An 18,720-nucleotide genomic window follows, 5' to 3' on the forward strand; every position below is an offset into this window, starting at 1 on the left:
GGAGATGGGAGTCGAAGAGTGATGTTGTAAGCAGAAAGGATGTGAAAGGCAAGGGATATGTTAGGGCGAAGCCTTGTATGGGTCCAGCCACGTGGTGGGGATGGAGCTGGACTCTAACCATGTATCTGGGATACGGCCCCACTATAAGATGCTCCAATGAAACATCTCTGCCCTTGGCGCCCCAGACACACACTCAAGAGGAATGAAGAGGCTTTTTCCCTTTCCTTCTGCAACACAACATCAGCCCGTGGCCCTGTGAGCAGCCCCCAGGACATGCATCGCGGCCCTCCCCCACCTCTGCAGCCGGACCGGGGGCGGGGGGTTGCGCGCGCCCAGGAACGAGGTCACTGGACGCAGGCAGCACCGCGCGAAGCGGCTCCTCCACCTGCCGCTCCCACTTCGAAAGGCGCGGTGCCTATCGGGAGTTGTAGTTTCCTATGTGCTGCAAACTACAACTCCCGACAGGCGCCGCGGCTTCCGGGCGGGTGGCCTATTCCATTACCGCTCTGAGGAGAGGGGGGAACACTGCCCTCCCCGTGAGCGCCCGGCATGCGCCAACTGCAAGCGGACGAGTCCATGAGGAGGACTCCCCCCTCTCCCGTCCTCTGTCCCCGCCCCGGCGGGAGAAGTGGCGGTTAGCGCGGGTGGAGTGGAGCGGGGCGCGTGTCGGGATGGAGAGCGCCGACGTGGGCAGTCGGCAGCGCGGCAAGATCTGGCACCGCAAGCCGTGCCCCGCCGCGCGGAGCGGGTAACTGCCAGGACTGAGCGGGGAGAGAAGGGTGGGGGTGGGGCCTGGGGACCGATGCGGGGTGGGGACTGGGCCCGGAGACAGGTTGGGGAGGGCAGAACAGGGGGCGGGGCCTGGGTACAGGTGGGGCGGGGTATTGCCAGAGGAGGAGCTGCCAGCAATGCGCGCAGGGTGCTGCCCTGGCCCAGCCCTGGAGCGGCAGGGTCTGGTGGGTGCTGGGGGCCGGGGTTTTGGCGCCTCAGGTGGGGGCCATTGCTGCTCATTACGAGCATGGGCCGTGGTGCAAGGCCCTTGTCTGGCTTTGTTCCTAGTGGGTCTCCCCATGCAGGTCCAGCCCTGTCTCTGTGCTGCTCTGCGCCTGCTGCAGGTGTCGCTGCGCAGGCTTTGGAGGCAGGACGGAGGCACTTGGGCACGTCCTGTCCAGACGTGCCTGAAGCTGCAGGGAAACCAGTGTGGCTGAGGCAATGAGACTGAGACCCAGCACTTAACTAGGGACTGACTGAGCCAAGTGGCTGCTCAAATAGGGCAGCACAGTTACAAACAATTGTGTTCAAGGGACCATCATTGCACTCGGAGTTGAGACACTTTGTGTGGTGGCATTGGGAAGTGGGGTGATTCCTGCTGGGGATGTTTTATGGTGGACTCCTAGCAGGGCCACAGCCAGGCAGAAGTCAGCCCTGTCAAGCTTGTTGCATGTCTTTTCACAGCATCTGACAAAATGAATTTCAGCTTGCAAAAGCTTTTGCTCTGTGTGTGTGTGTGTGTGTGTAAATGGTATAAAGAAAGCTGGGAGCAGGGAGTGTGTGCATGTAGAACTGGTATCCAGGTTGTAGCTGTATTAGTCTAGAGGAAAAAACAATCAGGGCTCATGATAGAGGTGATACCTGTTTTTAGAGCAACAATAATTAGTCTAATAATAAAAGATATCACCTCTACCATGAGCCCTGATTGCTTTTGTATATGTAACTAGGAGCTTTACTAATATACTAGGGGCCTAGGGCTGTGTTATGGAGCTGAAGACTGAAGCAAAAGCAAATATCCTGTATTGGAGTGAATTAAAAACAATTTGCAGGGCTGTGAAATAGGAGCTTCCTTCCCAGGAACAGCAAACAGAGAGCAGCCTGGCAGAACAAAGGCTAGCTTGATTGGTGGAACATCAAGACCATTAAAAAGAAGCAAGGGTCGTTAACACCTGCTGAAAGAAGCATTTAGAAGGAATCGGATAGATGACGATGAGCCATGAAGTCAGTTGACCCCCTCAACGTTGCCTGACTAGAAGTGCTGCTGCCACTGCCAAGCAGTTGTTTTTAAATTTTGAGTGGAGCGAGAATCAAAGTGAGGTGTAACTGCATCCCCTTCCCCCCACCCCTTGGATCTGCCTCTGATATCTACTTTGGTTAGTCTGTAAGGTGAACATCTACTCTGCCTTCTGCCAGACTCCCCCAGCCAAGCATTGTCGTATCTGCCCTTTAAAAATATGGACAGTGGAGATTCCACCACATCTCCGGGGAGCGGGGGGAGGTATCATCTTTAGTAAGTTACCTCCTTTGTCATTCGTTCCATTTCTGATCCACTGGGAGGGAGATAGTTAGCCATGTTAGGCTGAAGTTAGGTGGAAGGCAGGGCACGGTGGCACTTTGGAGACTAACTGGTTCAGAAAGGGATGAGCTTCTGTAGGTGACAGCCTGCTTTGTCAGATGCTGTGCTGTCTGAGGTAAAGATGACAAAATCCTAGACCTGAGGGACTGGGATGCTTTACTTCCAGTGAGAAGATTGAAGGGAGCAATAGTTATAGCAGGGTTGTCAACCTCACCTAGGCTGCATCTGGACCATGGGGCTCCTCAGTGTCCTGGGTCTGGGGGGCTGCGGGCTCAGCAGTGGTGGAGGCTGTGCAAGCAGCATTAGGCTGGATAACTGCAGAACAAACAGGGCAATGGAGGCCATGGCCCTCCCTCACCCCCCTGCTGCCAAGGACCATGCCTTCTGGAAGCCAAAGGCCCTGAATTCAGCAGTAGGCTCTGCCCCTTACTAGCCACATCTCCCAAATACCCTGGCCCACCCATAGCGTAGGGAGCCAGATTGTGTGTCCATGGGAGCCAGATCCAGCCTGTGGGCATGTGTTTGACACCCCAGAGTTAGAGCATTAATCACATGGAATGACCCATGGATACCTGGATACATTCACATTAGAAGCATTTTACTCATATATGGAAAAGCTTGATAAAGACATTATTCCAAACAGGGTGACTTGTTTGCTTTCCCCACAGAGTCATAGCTAACATTATTCATAGTGCCACAGGATACCACTCCAAGACCATACGTTTTCTCAATGTGGCCTTTGACAATTCTGGTGACTCGTTACTTGCTGGAGACCATCAAGGGAATATCTATGTTTTTGACTTGAGTGGAAACAGGTAAGCATTATTTTTTATTTTTATATGGCTGTTATGTGTTATTCTTTGATGTATTCTACCTTTACATTTCTTCACATCTAAATTTATTGGAATCTCCCTTTCTGTCACACAAAATGCTTGTTTTTACTTCAGTTTTAAGTGCTTTCTAGAGAGATGATAGCTTGTTCTGAGCCCAAAACAGATAGCTAGGTTCTCATACAGTCTCCCATTGAAGTATTGTACAGGCAGTCCTTGGACTTAAGACAAAATTGGTTCCTGAAAATTGCGTCTCAAGTCAAAACGTTGTAATTCGTAACTGATTTTCTCACGGGAAACAATGTTATAAATGGGGGATTGGTTCCTGAACCAAGGCCCGATACCCTGTTTTCACCAAAAATAACTTGGGATGTTGTACTTAATCAATTATAGATGAGTAATATAGCTACGCTGTATTTCTATTGTAAATAGTAATCATTTTGATTTGGAAGGGCTTCTTTGAGGCGACTTTGCTAGACTTTTTGAAGGGCTCTTGGCTGGAGTCTTCTCAGGAGTCTTGGCTACAGGTTTTTCTGGAGTCTTGTCTGCTTTCTTAAAGAAAGTGTCGAAGGAAGTTTGGACAGGTGTTCTCCAGGGAGATGGGCAATGCACCAAACTTGTTCGTTGGCCTGGCATGGCATCAGATCAAGTGCTGTAAAGTTGAAACAAACTTTGCAAGTGCAAAGCATTGCAAGTCAAGGACTGCCTATATTGTATTAACTCCCTGAGTGAAAGAAAGTAACTTAAAATTTTAACTTGCAATGAAAACCCTCATAAGATTTCTGTTGTTAAGTGGTTTCACAGGTAGCAGGTTGTTGCATGAATACTGGTGAATAATAAATAATATAGTCCTTAAAGTCTGGTAAACCAGCCCTGGTACTGTCTCATATAGAATTTTGGGTGTCAGTATTTTAGTTTTGGATCAATTGTACATCTAAGGGTAAAGTATTAACATCCTGAATGTTATACTTTACTACAGTAGTCTAAATTTAATAAGCTACTTGTTGGGAATAGCCCAACATTAAATGGGCTTTCTTTTAGCAGGGATTGGGTAAAGGAGAGAGGTTTTTAGAAGAAGAAATATGTTCAAGCTGATTATTGTATTTGGTGTATACAAGTTTTTGACACAATGGGGATTATTTTTAATAGGTTCGATCTAGTTCAGAGAACGATGCAAGCTTGCACTGCTTTGGCATTTAATCTGCGCAGGAAGACAGAGTTCCTTGTGGCCTTGGCGGATTATTCCATTAAATGCTTTGATACAGGTATGGGATAGCTTTAAAAAGCTAACTTGAAAATAAGGGACAGCCATATTTTCTTAGCAGATTCAGTTTGAAATCAAATATGAAATGTTTTTAGTCATAATCTTGCTTTATATTCAATGCCGGGTATTTTTGCAAGACAAACATGGACATGCAGACACAGACCTCAGGCCTGTCCTGTACAAAGGTAGACTCTCTACCCATGATGAGCTTCACTGATTCCAGAGGGGCTCTACAGAAATATACTTATAGGTAGCACACTGTCAGGATTAGGACCATAATTATCTCCTTTTGAAATGAACTGCATTTGTTTCTGTTGGGTAAAGTATGTAGAGCAAACATAAAATTGGTCATAAATGTGTAGGCATAGACAATTAAAACCCTTTTACACTGACTTCGAAAGCTATAGGAAATCTTTGATTACTCAAATTAATCAAATCAAAGTGTACAATCAAATACCTGCATCTTCATTCCTTTTTAAGTGATTATTGGAAGTCACCCAAATGTTGTTTTGCACTTTAGTATTCTTCCACCAGCATCCTTGGTGAAAACTGTCACCAATCTGTTACCATTTAATATCTTTACCATTCTAAAAACAAAACCGCTAATAAACAAGTTGCTACTAAATCTGTTCCCCAAACAGTCTAGATCGCAGAATGGCAAAACAGCAGAAGGCATTTTTTTGCCATTGTTCTGAAGTCAATCCCTTTCTTTTTTTCTCAGTGCTGGCTGTTGGCCCAATGCTGATACTCCTTTTGTCTTCGGCTGCCAAACCATATTGAGAAATGTTAAAATACAATACTTATTTTACTGTGTAAATAAATTATGTGGTTACCGCAACAATTGTTCAGTTGCCAGAGGGAGGAAAGATGGTCATGCAATTATGGATAGGAGAAGTGGTATAAGGCAAAGTCCCTGGTAGGAAAGTTATGTGGGTGCCTGGGTCTAAAGAGACTAATCAAAGTTTTGCTTTTAACAGGTTTCTATAGTTGTGGCATGCTGTGCATAAAACCTTTCTTCCTTCCTTGCTTGCATGTATAAATAGTAGCTTGTCATTCTGTCATGATGCCTGCAAGCCAAAACAAGTGTACATGAAATTTACATTTTTTGTAGGATTAATATTTTTCACACTGGACAAGTCTGCCTTAGAGGCATATCCATCTTGCTGCAATAGACATATTTATGATTCTTAAGACTGATAGCTGAAGGCAGATTAAACAAGTCTGCACAAGATGATTTCATGTTTAACATTGTGAAATTGATTATTTCCCACATATGAGAAGCTGGATGTGTTTCTGTAATGTCTAGTTATTTTGGGAATACTCAACTGTTCCTCATTCGTTGGATTGTAATGAAAAGAAAAGGTACCTTAGCTATGATAAGGAGACCATGCACACTATTGTTTGAACAAGGTTTTAGTGCCCATAGCTTTACTTTGCATAATGTACTTAAAATGCATTTCATTTGTACTGTAGATACAAAGGAGTTAGTAAGTTGGATGAAGGGACATGATTCCTCAGTATCCTCCATCTCTGTCCATGGTTCAGGCAGATATGCCATCACTACATCCACAGATACAGCGCAACTCTGGGATCTAGACACCTTTCAAAGAAAGAGGAAGTTAAATGTGCGCCAGTCCGTGGGTATACAGAAGGTCAGTAAAGAGCAGCTGGTAAAACGTAACAAATGTACCTGAGAATGCACCCATGTGGTGGAAGCCAGCAGTACTTCATTCTTTTACAGACTTTGGATGTATTTATTGCTCCTTTCTAAAAGTGAAATTCATCTAGCCTCTAAACTTTACAAGTCTTCTAATTATGAGGCATTCTGATTCAGGGAACAGAGCTTGAAATGGGAGTCCAGGAGTCCTTGATTCGCTTACTGCCTGATCTTAAAAGCAAGTCACTTGACTTATCTGAGCCTTGCTTTCTCAGTTTTAAATTAGGGATAATGGTGCTTACTCACATTTAATGCTTTAAGATATACAGGTAAGTGCTATATAAAAGATGAATAGTAGTATTAGAGTAGGGATAACCAGTCTCTGGCATGCATGCTACAAGTGGCACAGCTGCTATATGCAGTATGCAAGTCCCAGGTACTCAGTAATAGGAATAGCCAGAATGGAGGTAGGGGCCTCAGACCTCCAGCTGTATCTAACCCCCATCAAAGTCAGGGGAGGACATTGCTGTGACAAAAGGTGTCACTGCCATGGGCCTAATATATCCTTAGATTGGGGTAAGCAATCTGTGGCACGTGTGCCAGACCATGGCATGCGATGCCGTTTTGCTTGGTATGTGCACCTTGGGGTGGATAGCGGAGAAGTGGCCAGGGCTGTGCTGCCACAGCAAGGATTGGGCTCCTTTCAGTCCCCTGCCCTCTGCCCCAAGGATGCCAACATCTTACAAATCAGGGTTGCAGGTGTTTTTGGCACTCTGCCCAAAAATGTTGTAGATCCTTGCTCTCCATGTAAAACAGCAGAGGTTGCAGGGCTCGGGAGAAATTAACTTGGCTCTTGGTGATCATTGGTAGTCCCCTTAGTTAAGCGTGATCTCTACTACAGCTCATTGATAGGTCTTGAAGTGACTTGTGAGTCAAATCCTTGAGCCATAGATCCATCTGCAAAAGCTTCAGATCTTTGCACAGGGGAGAGAAAGTTGTAGACTAGGATTTCTCTCCTTTTCCTTCTTCCACACTCTTTTCTCCTTCAATGGTGAGACACTACAGGCAACCCTGCTTAACACTGTTTTGCTTAGTGCTGTTCCCCTGTAACACTCATTTTAAATTGATACCTGATTTAACTTAGCGCTCAGCAACTTTTGCTATAAAGCTCATGGTCACAGTCTTGGGTCATTAAAAACAAATGCAGTTGCCATCTTGGGTCGTCAGATACTTTCAGTTTCGCATAACACTCAGTTTTTCAGGAACCAATTAAGAGGGCTAAGTGGGGGTTGCCTGTACCTCAGTGTCGGCTGCTAATTGGTTGGGGTTGTAGTGCCATTGGAGTTGATTTGCAACCAGCTCCTCCCAGCTCTTGATGTCAGCATCTGTTTCTTTTTAAGTAGGCCTTCAGTCTATCCTTGTAGTATTTCCTCCAGCTTCTGCAAAATCTCAGGCCACAGCTAAGCTTGAAATAGAGCATTTGTATTAAGAGTCAAGAGTCAGCCATCCACACATAATGTCTAGTTCAGCGAAATTGATGGTTGAGGATCACTGATTCAATGCTGGTAACATTGGCTTCAGCCAGGATGCTCGGCATTTGTGCAGTGGTCTTCCCATTTGATGTAGAGGATTTTTCAGAGGCATACATCTCCAAGCTCTTGATGATGAGAGTAAATTACCCACACTTCGCATTCATAGAGAAGAGTGGGGGGTGACAGCTGCATTGTAGACCTGGACCTTGGTCTTCCCAGAGATTGTGATCAATAAAAACATGCCAAACCATTTTCTGGAGGAGGCACTTGAACACCAGATTTTGTGCTGGTTTTCCTCATCAACGTTCACTCTCTAAGAGAGCTGACTGCCCAGGTAAGGGAAGTGCCTGACTACCTTCAGTGTCTTTCCTTCAATGGTAATTTGTGGGGGGAGGGGGTCATTTTCATGTTTTGGAGCAAACGGATAAAACACTTTGGGCATCTCTCTTAACACTGAGAAGACTAAAGTTCAGTAGGCTTCTGCAAAGGAATCCAGCATGGTCTGGAGGTTTTCCTCAGGATGGCCCCATCATCAGTGAATTAAAGGTCAAGGATGGTTTTTTTGAATACTTTGGTTTTTGAGCAAAAATGTTCCAGATTTGAAAACTGAATGGATGGAGGAATTTTCAGTACCGGTTTCAAACGGGAGGCAGTCCTTGATGAGAACCATCATGCCAGTCAAAAAAAGGAGAACAGGAGAACAGTCAGTTATCTGTTCTTGAAGAGGCCTCAGGGTTCTTGAAGAGGCCTCAGGGCCTTGATGCTTTTTTCAGGGCATGCAGATCTGGCCAGTACTATCTAGATTCTACAGGGCTTGGCGATTGGAGTCAAAGATCTTTTATTAGTAGATGTTTTGGATGGGGAATCCAGGAAAAAGATGACAAAGCTGAGATGGAAATACAAAGCGCTTGAGCGAGGGACTAACAATTGAGGGATGAGGGAGAGGAGGGAAACGCGACTAGGTTACATACCATACAATGTTAGCCAACTAACCCCGGGGATGTGGGGGGGGGGGGGTCGCGACGCTGAGAGGGAAAGGAGATAGATACACACATACCAGTTACAGTGGTCCGCAATGTTGGAGGAAGTGGCTCGGAGAGAGCGTCTCAGTCCATAAAGTCTGATCGCGGGGATCCTTTTCGGGTGGGGCGGGGTCGTCGGTGGCAGCGAAGTCCTCTCAACGCAAAGCGAAGCGGGGGAGTGGTTCAGGCGGCGGCGTCCTCCAGGTCCGGTCCAGCAGCGGCTCGTCTGGAGGGGTCAGTGTACTGGCGGTGGCCCGTGATGTGCTCCACGCAGATGTCGCGGGACCAGCGGATGGTGTCGGACACCATGAGGCAGCGCATCAGCTTGGCGTAGCGGCAGGAAACGCGGCAGGCACGGAGGACGCTCTCGTTGCTGGGGTCCCAGGTTCTGAGCGTCCCCACGATGAGCGCGTCCACCGTCATGTCGTAGCCGCGGCCCCTCAGGGTGTTGGCCAGCAGGGCGTACTTCTCCCGCTTGCGAGCCCGGGCGTCGGTGAAGGCTTGGCGCTGGTTCTCGAAGGGGATGGTGACGTCCACCATCATGATCCTCTTGGCCTCGTGGTCCGTGACGACGATGTTGGGGTGCAGCTAGCTCTCGCAGCCCGGGACGGTTCAGTTCACGGAGATCTCCCCTGCCCCAGCCAGGATGGCCTGCACCAGGTGGTCCTGGACAGCGTTGTGGCGCAGCTGCCATGCTTTGGTGTGCGGCTTGCAGCCGCAGAGCACGTGGGGGAGGGTCTCCGCCGCGTAGCCGCACCGTCGGCATCTCTTGTCCTGGTGGCCGAAGCGCACGGCCCCGTTCGGTGGCAGGCAGTTGAGGCGGGTGCGGTGGAGGAAGCGCCAGTCCGCGAAGCGCATGAAGCTCCCGCTGGGCACGAAGTGGTTGCTAGCGTCCCACTTTGAGGTGACGTCGAAGACCTTGCCCTGGTCGGGTTTGGCCCTCAGGTCGCCGGCGTACTTGTTGCGGACAGCGTCCTTCAGGAACCTCTCCAGGAAGGTCCTTGTGCGGGGCGTCGTGGTGATGCAGTCGGCATGCGGGGCTGGGTGCAGGCAGACTCCCAGCTCCCGGTGCTCCTCGGTCCAGGTCCAGGTGCAGCCGTTGCGGCTCCTGAGGCGGTGCGTAGCGTTGCGGGCTCGGCTCCACAGCGAGGCAAAGTCCCCGCCATCCCGGCTGAACTCGCCCTCCAGCGAGCCGCTGAGGAAGGTGGCCAAGTCTTGTCTGGTGGGCTGCCGCCCGATCCTCTTGTGGGCAGTCTCCTCCAGGGCTCTGGCGGCAATGGTACTTACCGTGGCGTCCGGGCAGGTGAGGAGGCGGAAGGCGTGGGTGACCACCGCGATGTCGCAGAGGTCTCCCATGCGGGGCACGTTGGTGCCTCCCTGGCGGTAGGGGATGTGTAGGACCTCGTTGCTGCCCCGCAGCGGCAGGTGCGGCCACTTCTTGAGCAGCTGCCGGATCTCAGTGTCCGCCTTCTTGAGGGGGGTCTTGGGGACTGCCGAGCCCCTCAGGACGAACGTGACGCGGGGGATGAGGAAGGTGTTCACCGCATCGATCTTTTGCTAGGGGGCCAGCAGGGACGAGTCCAGCTTGTGGGCGTCCTGCACGATCCCGGCGATAGTCTCCTCCAGCGTCTGCCTGGCCCGGTGGCCGGTGGGCGTCCCCAGGTGGCAGTAGGCCTCGCTGTCACGCGGGTGCCTCATCGCCTGGCCCTGGACCGTGAGGGTGGAGTCCAGGATGCGGCTCTTTTGCCTGCCGTCGTTGTGCAGGGAGGCACACTTGGTGACGTTAAAGCGCAGGCCCATCCATCTGGCCGCCTCAGACGTCACGTCCAGCATGTGTTGCAGCTGGGCGGCATCGGGGGCCGGGAGGACTACACTTGATCTGAGCCTTCAAGAGGCTGAGAAGCGATCTTAGTACTAGTAAGGTCATTTAAGCCCAAAATGAGTTCTGATGTTGTTTCCAGCACTTCTCTTATACCTGGTGGGCAACAAGGATCATGTCACTTGCCCTGCAGGATGGTTTGATTGCAACAGGACTTCCTCATCAAGAGGTAGAAGAGAAGATGGTTCAGGAAGATGTGGGCAGGGATTTTCCCTGCTGTGGGAAGGGTGATGGTTCCTACATGCTGATAGTTCCCACTTGCAGACTTACCTCTTTCTTAAAGATAGCCAGGATGTTGGGTTTCCTTGGGTCCACAGGGATCTCCTCATTATTCCAAATTTGTAGATTAAATTAATAGAATGTCAGTACTAGTTCCTTGCTGCCAGCCTTGAGATTTCAGCAGGTATTTCATCCAGTTGTTCTTGGTTTCCTTGATGGCATGCCAGACTTCTACGATTAGACAGTTGGCAAGGGATCCCTTTTCAGGGTGTTGGGGAACAGGCTTGATGGTGGCATCCATCACAGTCAACTTACAGTTCAAGAGTGCTTCAAAGTGCTCTTTCTAACTTAGATAGCTTTGTTATCTTTGAGGAGTGTTGAGCCACCTCGCAATCACAGGAAAGTAGGACAATGGGAAGTTAGGTTGTATATGGCTTTCACTACCTAAGAAAAACTATGCTGTGCTCTTGATGGTGACACCTCCTTTCACAGCAGCTTCCTGCTCCTGCTCCTGCTCTGCAGATCTGCAGGATCAAGCCATCCTACCTCCATTCTGGCACCCCAGGGCACAAACTGTCAGATCTGCTTCTAGAGAATGGGGATCAGAATAACACTCAGGGACAGGTCAGGGCTTACCTTGTGACACACCTGGCAAAAATTTTGGCTGCCACTGTATTAGAGTATGGCTGGGAACACTGAGGAGTATCTCTGTGGTGAAGACATGCTGAGACATCCCACTGTAGGTCTGTATGTGCTTGCTTCCAAACCATAAATATGTTCCTATGATTGGTGTGAAACTATCTAAAAAACCCAATCAAAGCATAACTCTTGGTGCCACATGCAGGATAATTAGTTTTGCTTATCAATAGTGCTTCTCAGCAGAAGTTATTGGCCTCCATTATATTAATATTAGTGTGACATTTATGGCTTTGGAGTTCAGGAGCTAATACAGGTTTCCCTGGCTTTATGCTGTACGTGCATTCATGGAAAATGGCACATAACTTTTGCATAAAGGGAACCTATTTTACGGTGTAACAAAGAGATATTTTCAAGACCTTGACAGTCCTGACCTACAGACCCGTTTCTGCCACTTTTTTACAGAACAATTTTGGTCCTCACCAACAGCAAACAGTACACACAAGCACAGGGCACTATCATAATGGGGATAGCAGTTATAGAAACGTGTTGTAGACAATGAACGAGGACCACAGATTGACACAGGAGACTATATTTGGTATGTGTCACTCCCACAGTGCACCGCACAAAGCAGCTAACTGGGCTTCCACCACACTGATTGAATAAGAGTGAATTTACCTCACATATAATAAGTTTTTGGTATAAAAAGGGTCATCGCATAAGAGCAAATTCGCGCATACAGAAGCCGCATAAAGCAAGAGAAACCTGTGTACACAGAACTAGTTACCGATGTGTGTTTCACATTGTCTATAGAGTATAAGGCGATGTCATCAGAGCTTAAATAATCCAGGTGAATTTTTTTGTATTATATAAGCAATCAACATAGTCAAATAAATTGAGAAGAGCAGTTTATAACTTTTTATGATTATTTTCTTTTATCTTCATAGTAGAAACTACTTCTTCTATTTGTCTAATTTAACCCAACCATTTCTTCATTTTTTTTCTTAATTATGATACATGAAATTAATGATCTACAGTCTAAAGGACTGGATTAGTACAGTATTAGTGGACTTGGAAGCTTTTTCAAAACTTAGTGTGCTTGAGCTGTTAATAACGCACAAATGCACATGTTGCTGTATTTTGAAATGTCATTTGGTGTGTGTGTATGTTTGCTTGGCTATATTAAACTATTTCTTTTCCTTTTCCATATCAATTTATTTCAGGTTTTCTTTCTTCCACTAAGTAACACCATCCTCAGCTGTTTCAAAGATAATTCTATTTTTGCCTGGGAATTTGATACTCTTCATTGTAAATACCAGCTGCCTACTTCAATAGAAGGCTCTGCGTTGCATTATAAAATCTTTGCAGTTACAAGGTAAATTGCTCCTTTAAACACTCAAAAAAGGTAGTTCTGAATGAATTCTAGAAAGCAGTCCAGATTTTCTCTCTTTTTACTGTTTCACAAAAGTAGTAAGCTGTAATTTTTCATATCTTTAAAAATACTTTAAGTATTTATTTTAACCAAAGTTGAAAATTTAATGTGGGGTTTCCCAATCCAAAAAGTTTTCCTTTTTCCACAAAAAAGAAAAGCAGACCAATATGCACTTGAGAATTGCAAGTCCAACAGAGGCTTGGATGGAACATAATGTGCTCTTTAGTCCAGCTGTAAGATAAAGGACTATTCAATAGAAAGAAAAAAGATGGTCTAAGAAGTGTGTGAATCAGTCATGTCTGCTTTAGGCCATCTTGATTTGTGTGCCAGGACAGAAAAGATATTGCTGCCAGGATTATCTTGTTATGAAAGTCAGCAGTTATTGCATCAAGGAAGATATTGCTGAGAATTAGTCAGATAGGGCAGTGATTGTAGTTTATTGTTGTTAATAAAGTATAAAATACCTTTTAAGAAGCTCCACAGTTGTATTAAGAAAAAGATATTAGTCCTTAGTGATGAATTAAGGGCCTGCAGTATATATTATGGGCTAAAGGTATAACTAGTTAGGTTAGATGAGTGTTGCCTGATGAAAACGTTGTCCTTTTTCTGATGCAGGGATGGCCGGATGCTTGTAGCTGGAGGAAAATCAAATCATCTTCACTTGTGGTGTTTAGAATCAAAGCAGTTGTTAAGAATAATCCAGATGCCTACAAAAGTACGAGCTGTTCGCCAGCTGGAATTCCTGTCTGATAGTTTTGATGGGGGTTCTAATCAGGTCAGTTGTGGGCGAAGCTTAAGGGTGGAATGGTTTGTTTACTCATGTCACAAAAATCTTGTTTTCTTATCCTGTCCCACATGCAGGCAAGTTACTTTACTAAATACTTGTTCTTTTGCTGCTTCTAATTAGATGAAGTAGATATCAGAATTTTGTGTTCATGTTCTTTTCCATTTTCCATTAACAAAACTGATTTATAGAACTCTTCTTAATTTCTAGGTTCTTGGAGTTCTAAGTCAAGATAATACTATGAGGTTTATCAACATACAGACATGCAAACTTCTGTTTGACATTGGAAGTCATGAAGAGGGGATCAGCACAGCAACAATTAGCCCAAATGGAAGATATATTGCATCAATAATGGAAAATGGTAGTCTCAACATATACAGCATCCAGGTTTTGACCCAGGAAGTAAATAAGGTAGAGTTATAAGAGAAGCAAACTGCAAGAATGGTATTAGAATACAATGTAAGAGTCTGTCTCACCTACAAATATTTTCATTTTGGGAAGAAAATTTGTCTTATATCATTCACTTAAACATTTTATTATGTAATTATAGAACACAGGATAACTGACATGTTTTTAGACCTCATTAATGATTATTTCAGTATGTTGGATAATATTACCTTTTGGTTTCTCTTTTCCATTTTTTCTAAATGTTGCCACAAGGAATACACACGTATTTGTTCGTTTTACGGATATCGCACAGCCTCCTGTCCATTTCCTTCTTGGAAATGCAGTGCTACAGATGCCATCTTAAACTGCAGAAATGAATGGGCTGTGATGCTCCCTTTATGTATTCCTAGCTTATATTTTGGACCTTAGAAGCCATGAGTATAAAACAGTCACAGATCTAGTTCCTTTGTAAATAACACACATTCTAAAGACCAGCTTTTATTATATTAGAAAGCAATTTCTGTACAGTTTCATGTTATGTCTAAGTATCACTTACTCAAAGTAAGCAGATTTGTATAGTTAGGGAAAAGAATGATCGAAGGGACTGAACAGTTTTCTCCTTAGCCTTGCCTCTGGGTTGTTTAATGAATTGTAAAAATCTCACAACTTATTTGGCACTTTCTTCTCTCTGCAATGAAGATGGCTGCTTTTTAAAATGGAGTTGTGAGGATTAACTAATGTTTATAAATGCATTTTCAGATCCCTAGATCATATATGTGCTGTAGAAACTTAAATAATTTCAGAAACATTCAAATACCCGATAACATCATTTTTATACAAAGAGTGTTATATGCATGGTGTTCAGCCACATTCTGCTGTGCTTGTACATCTGCTTTAGAAGATGCATTAATGTGAGTCAATACGAGAAAGTCAAGACTAAAGCAGAACCTGCTGAAACTGTCTCATAACCTCCTCTAAATCGTCTGCGTAACATTTATTCCTTTCTCTGAGTTTTGGTTTATACTTCTTATATTTATGAATAGAAACAGATAATTAGCCTGGGCTGGCTGCAGCTGGGAGGCTGTAAACAGCTGCTCTGGGCTCTGGCATCAGCTCCATACTGGCAGGTGCATGCGTGCCTTAGAGCAGTGGAGGAGGGGCCTGAGGTAGCATAACCCTGGCCTCTCCTCCACTGCCAGCACAGAGCTGATGACTGGGTTCTGGACCCGGCACAGCTGTTTGTAGCCAGCCTGGACTCTAGGCAGCTGCAGTGGGCAGGCTGCAAACAGCTACGCTGGCCTCCACAGCCCCAGCATCAGCTCCATGCTGGTAGCGACTGCACCACGTGCCTCAGAGCGGACAGCGGAAGGGTTGTGCTGCCTCATGCCCTATCCCCACTGTCTGCTCTGAGGTGTGCGTGCAGTTGCTGCAAGCATAGAGCTGATGCTGGGGCTGTGGAGCCCGGCGTAGCTGTTTGTAGTCTCCCAACTGCATCCAGCCTAGGCTCTGGGTAGCTGCTGCCAATCACGGAGTCCAGTCTGCTTGCAGCAGCTGTCTAGAGCTTGGGCTGGCAGCGGCATGCCAAGCAAAATGGCCTTGCATGCCATGCTTGGCCTGTGTGCCAGGGGTTGCCAGCCCCTGCTGTAAAGTGACACCCTGCCCTGCCTTCTGCCAATTTTTGAATGGTTATTTCTGTTGTAAAGTCTATCTCTGTTTTCCTAATCTAATCACCACATTAAAGAATATTGCATGAAATATAAAGCCTCTTTTGTGACAATATTCTTTTGCCCCAGTATCACAAGATGTTAACTGAATTATTCTTATTTGATACTAGCCTCCACCACCCCTGTTTAGAGTTGTCGGAGATTTGTCCAAAAACAAAGCAGGGACAAGTAAACTTACAGTGAAAGTGTCATCAGGAAGATCAGAGAGGCCTTGGAGATCAAAAGGAAACAAAATTCAAACTAAAGTACTAAAACCTCAGTTGAATATGTCACTTGAAAATAAAGAGGTAAGAAGAAGTTGTAAGTACTATAAATGTTTTTGTACCTGTTCTGCAACATTTGCACTTGCATTTGCACCAAAACAACTCTGTTTATTTTCTGTAAGTTTTTTTTTTTCCTACATTCAGATGTTTACTAAATCTTTAATATCAGGTTTGTTGCTTCTGTTACATTTCTTTAATTTCTTTATGTAGAGCTTTACTGATCTGCTGTTCTAATTATTAACATTACTTCTAAATGCTTTTACTGCATGCACTTAATTTGGTGGGTTTTTTTGTGGGGAAGGGGCTGTTATAATTTTCTGTTGGGTACCACTGCTTATTTTCTTCATCCAGTTACCTTGCTTTTACTTCTTAAATGTATCTTCAATTTCATCTTTTACCTCCTTGGAATTAGATTCATTGCAACAACACATTTTATTATGTTGATGTTATTAATTGTTTAGTTCCAATTTTATTGGCCATTTAGTTGCATAAAATCCTAGTCATCTAGGGTCTGATCCAGTTCCCGCTGAAGTATAGAAGTGTAGTGTGATTGCCCATTGAATACTGTAGGAGTTGAATCAAACATTTTATATGCAAAATGGCTAGGATACAATGACAGATACTGCTGTAATAATTCTTGTAATAGTGGATGTTGCTAACAGTTGCTGTCACTTCCTACCATGTCTACTGCAAAAGCATAAATTAGCAGAGTAAGAAAAAAACCCCCAAGTTATAACATTATTTGCCTTTCTCCTGGTTGACACATCGGCCACATACAGGTGTTAAATTTCTACCAGATAGGAATCAGGAGTGTGCAAGCATATATTTAATTTTTACTAGAGAAAACATGCCCTCTTCAGGAGGTATTCCAGGTTAGCAACTGGAGGATGTCCCCTGTGAGCAAAACTCTCTCACGAAAATGAACACCCATACACTACTGTTAGACTCCTCTGTGATCCAGAGGAGTTAAGCAGCTTCCCCTGTGCCTTCCCAAGATTGGGACCCCCCTAAGTCTATAGAAGGTGTCGGGGGAGCAGTGCCCTGCTGTTCCCCTCTCCCTTTGGAGTTGGGATCATCCCTGTCTTAGGAAGGCAAAGAATGAAGGGAAGGCAACTGCAGGCTGAACTGTTTCATCTCCTGGGAAGATTTCTAGCAGGGAACACTTCTCAGCCATTTCCACTGCTAGAAATGATCGCCTGTTCGAGCCAGAGATTTATGAAGACAAAAATGCTATTTACAGTTCTTACTGGTTTCCTATTTGTAGAATGAATTGCCAGGTGGATTAAACAAGAAACGTCTACAAACCTTATTGAAAGGATTTGGAGAGTATCCAGCAAAATACAGGTGCGTTTGTGCGCTCTCATGCACATGGAGTAAAATGTGTTGCGTTAGCTTAACAAAGGAGGCTTTTTTTTGCTAAACCTACATCATTATTGCAGGATGTTTGTTTGGCGTTCCTTACTACAACTTCCTGAAAACCACTTAGCATTCAGCAGCCTGATAGACAAAGGTATCCACTCTGCCTTTGTGGATCTTCAGAAAGAATATCCCATCAAAAGTAGGAAACTGTTGCGAGTCTTACAAAGGTAAATATAAGTTTCTGTTAACACGTATGCATGTTAATGCATCTACCTGGGACCAGCTTGGGGAAATGTTGGTTGATTTTTGCAACAGCTAAGTCTTATGTTAAACAATATCATTTTCTTACATTATAGTTGTTAACACATGATCTGATTGAATCCAGGAACATTACGTTTTATCACCTACTTACGGGTATATTTGAAAGCATTTTCATTCTTTTTTATGTTGTAGTTGTTTTGGTAAAGAAGTGCAGTGACTTTTAGATGCTTTCTGATATTTCCTCTTCCATCTACAAGGGAACTAATTGTCCCCTAATCTGATACATTCTTATGTCTAGATGTGAATAGCATGGTCCTATGTTGTGTTAGGTTTGGTTTGGGTTTTTGGGGGTTTTTTTTGTGGGGGGGGAGGGGTCAGTGTTTGGGAATATTTTTGTTCGCTTTTTTTAAGTGATCATTTTTTCTGTAGAATGATGATCAAACTAAAAGGGATTAGTGAGTTTCAGATACAGTAATGGCTTATTTGGTTATTAACAGTTTCCAAAATGTAAACAGTTAGGAGTACCTGTTCCTCATATGTGACATTATAAATATAGACCAAAGTAGAAACATTAGGGCTGTGCGAAGCTTTGGTCATTGATTCGATTCAGCCTGATTTGGTGGCGGAATCTCCGAATTGAATCAGGAGACCCTTTAATCTCTCCAGATCAAATCAGAACCCTCCGAATCGAGTTGGAGAGATTTGAAAAGATTTGGCGAGTCGGACATAGGCACAGCTTTAAATGTTTTTTCTACGTACTTCAAGGTAGTAGGTGGCTCGTGAATATTGTTATGGTGGGGCGGATGGAGCATTCCACAGGAGTGCGGGGTGGGGGGGACCCAGTGCACTTGGCAGTGGACCCGGAAGTGGACCAGAAACACTTGTGGTCCACTTCCGGGTCTGTCAGGGAGTGCACAGGGCGGTCCCCCTGCCCCCGGCTTAGTGATTGGTGCCTCCTGGGTCGGGGTGGTGAGGGGGGCACCTGGGGTCCTCCCTCAGTAGATCATCAAGCCAGGGACTTCTGATCCACTTCTGGATTTGCTGCCAAACATGCGAGGGTCCCTCCCCCCCTCCCCCCCCGTGCTCCTATGAGATGCTCCATCCACCCCAGCATCACAGCATTC

The 18,720-nt window shown here is 45.4% G+C and overlaps 1 protein-coding gene across 1 annotated transcript in view; it reads left to right on the forward strand.

Moving 5' to 3' along the window:
* Positions 1 to 630: 630 nt before the first annotated feature.
* Positions 631 to 18,720, forward strand: part of TBC1D31 (TBC1 domain family member 31) — a 36,258-nt gene continuing 18,168 nt past the window's right edge. Inside the window, exons 1-10 of the mRNA XM_019552422.1 lie at positions 631 to 748; positions 3,016 to 3,162; positions 4,327 to 4,442; positions 5,915 to 6,093; positions 12,610 to 12,761; positions 13,434 to 13,593; positions 13,813 to 14,013; positions 15,824 to 16,000; positions 17,241 to 17,320; positions 17,416 to 17,562. Coding sequence (XP_019407967.1) covers positions 672 to 748; positions 3,016 to 3,162; positions 4,327 to 4,442; positions 5,915 to 6,093; positions 12,610 to 12,761; positions 13,434 to 13,593; positions 13,813 to 14,013; positions 15,824 to 16,000; positions 17,241 to 17,320; positions 17,416 to 17,562 — 1,436 coding nt within the window. The 5' untranslated portion in view covers positions 631 to 671. The remainder of the gene's footprint in view (positions 749 to 3,015; positions 3,163 to 4,326; positions 4,443 to 5,914; positions 6,094 to 12,609; positions 12,762 to 13,433; positions 13,594 to 13,812; positions 14,014 to 15,823; positions 16,001 to 17,240; positions 17,321 to 17,415; positions 17,563 to 18,720) is intronic.

The sequence above is a fragment of the Crocodylus porosus genome, unplaced genomic scaffold (genome assembly GCF_001723895.1).
Source record: "Crocodylus porosus isolate Cpor-Errol unplaced genomic scaffold, CroPor_comp1, whole genome shotgun sequence".
NCBI lineage: Eukaryota > Metazoa > Chordata > Crocodylia > Crocodylidae > Crocodylus > Crocodylus porosus.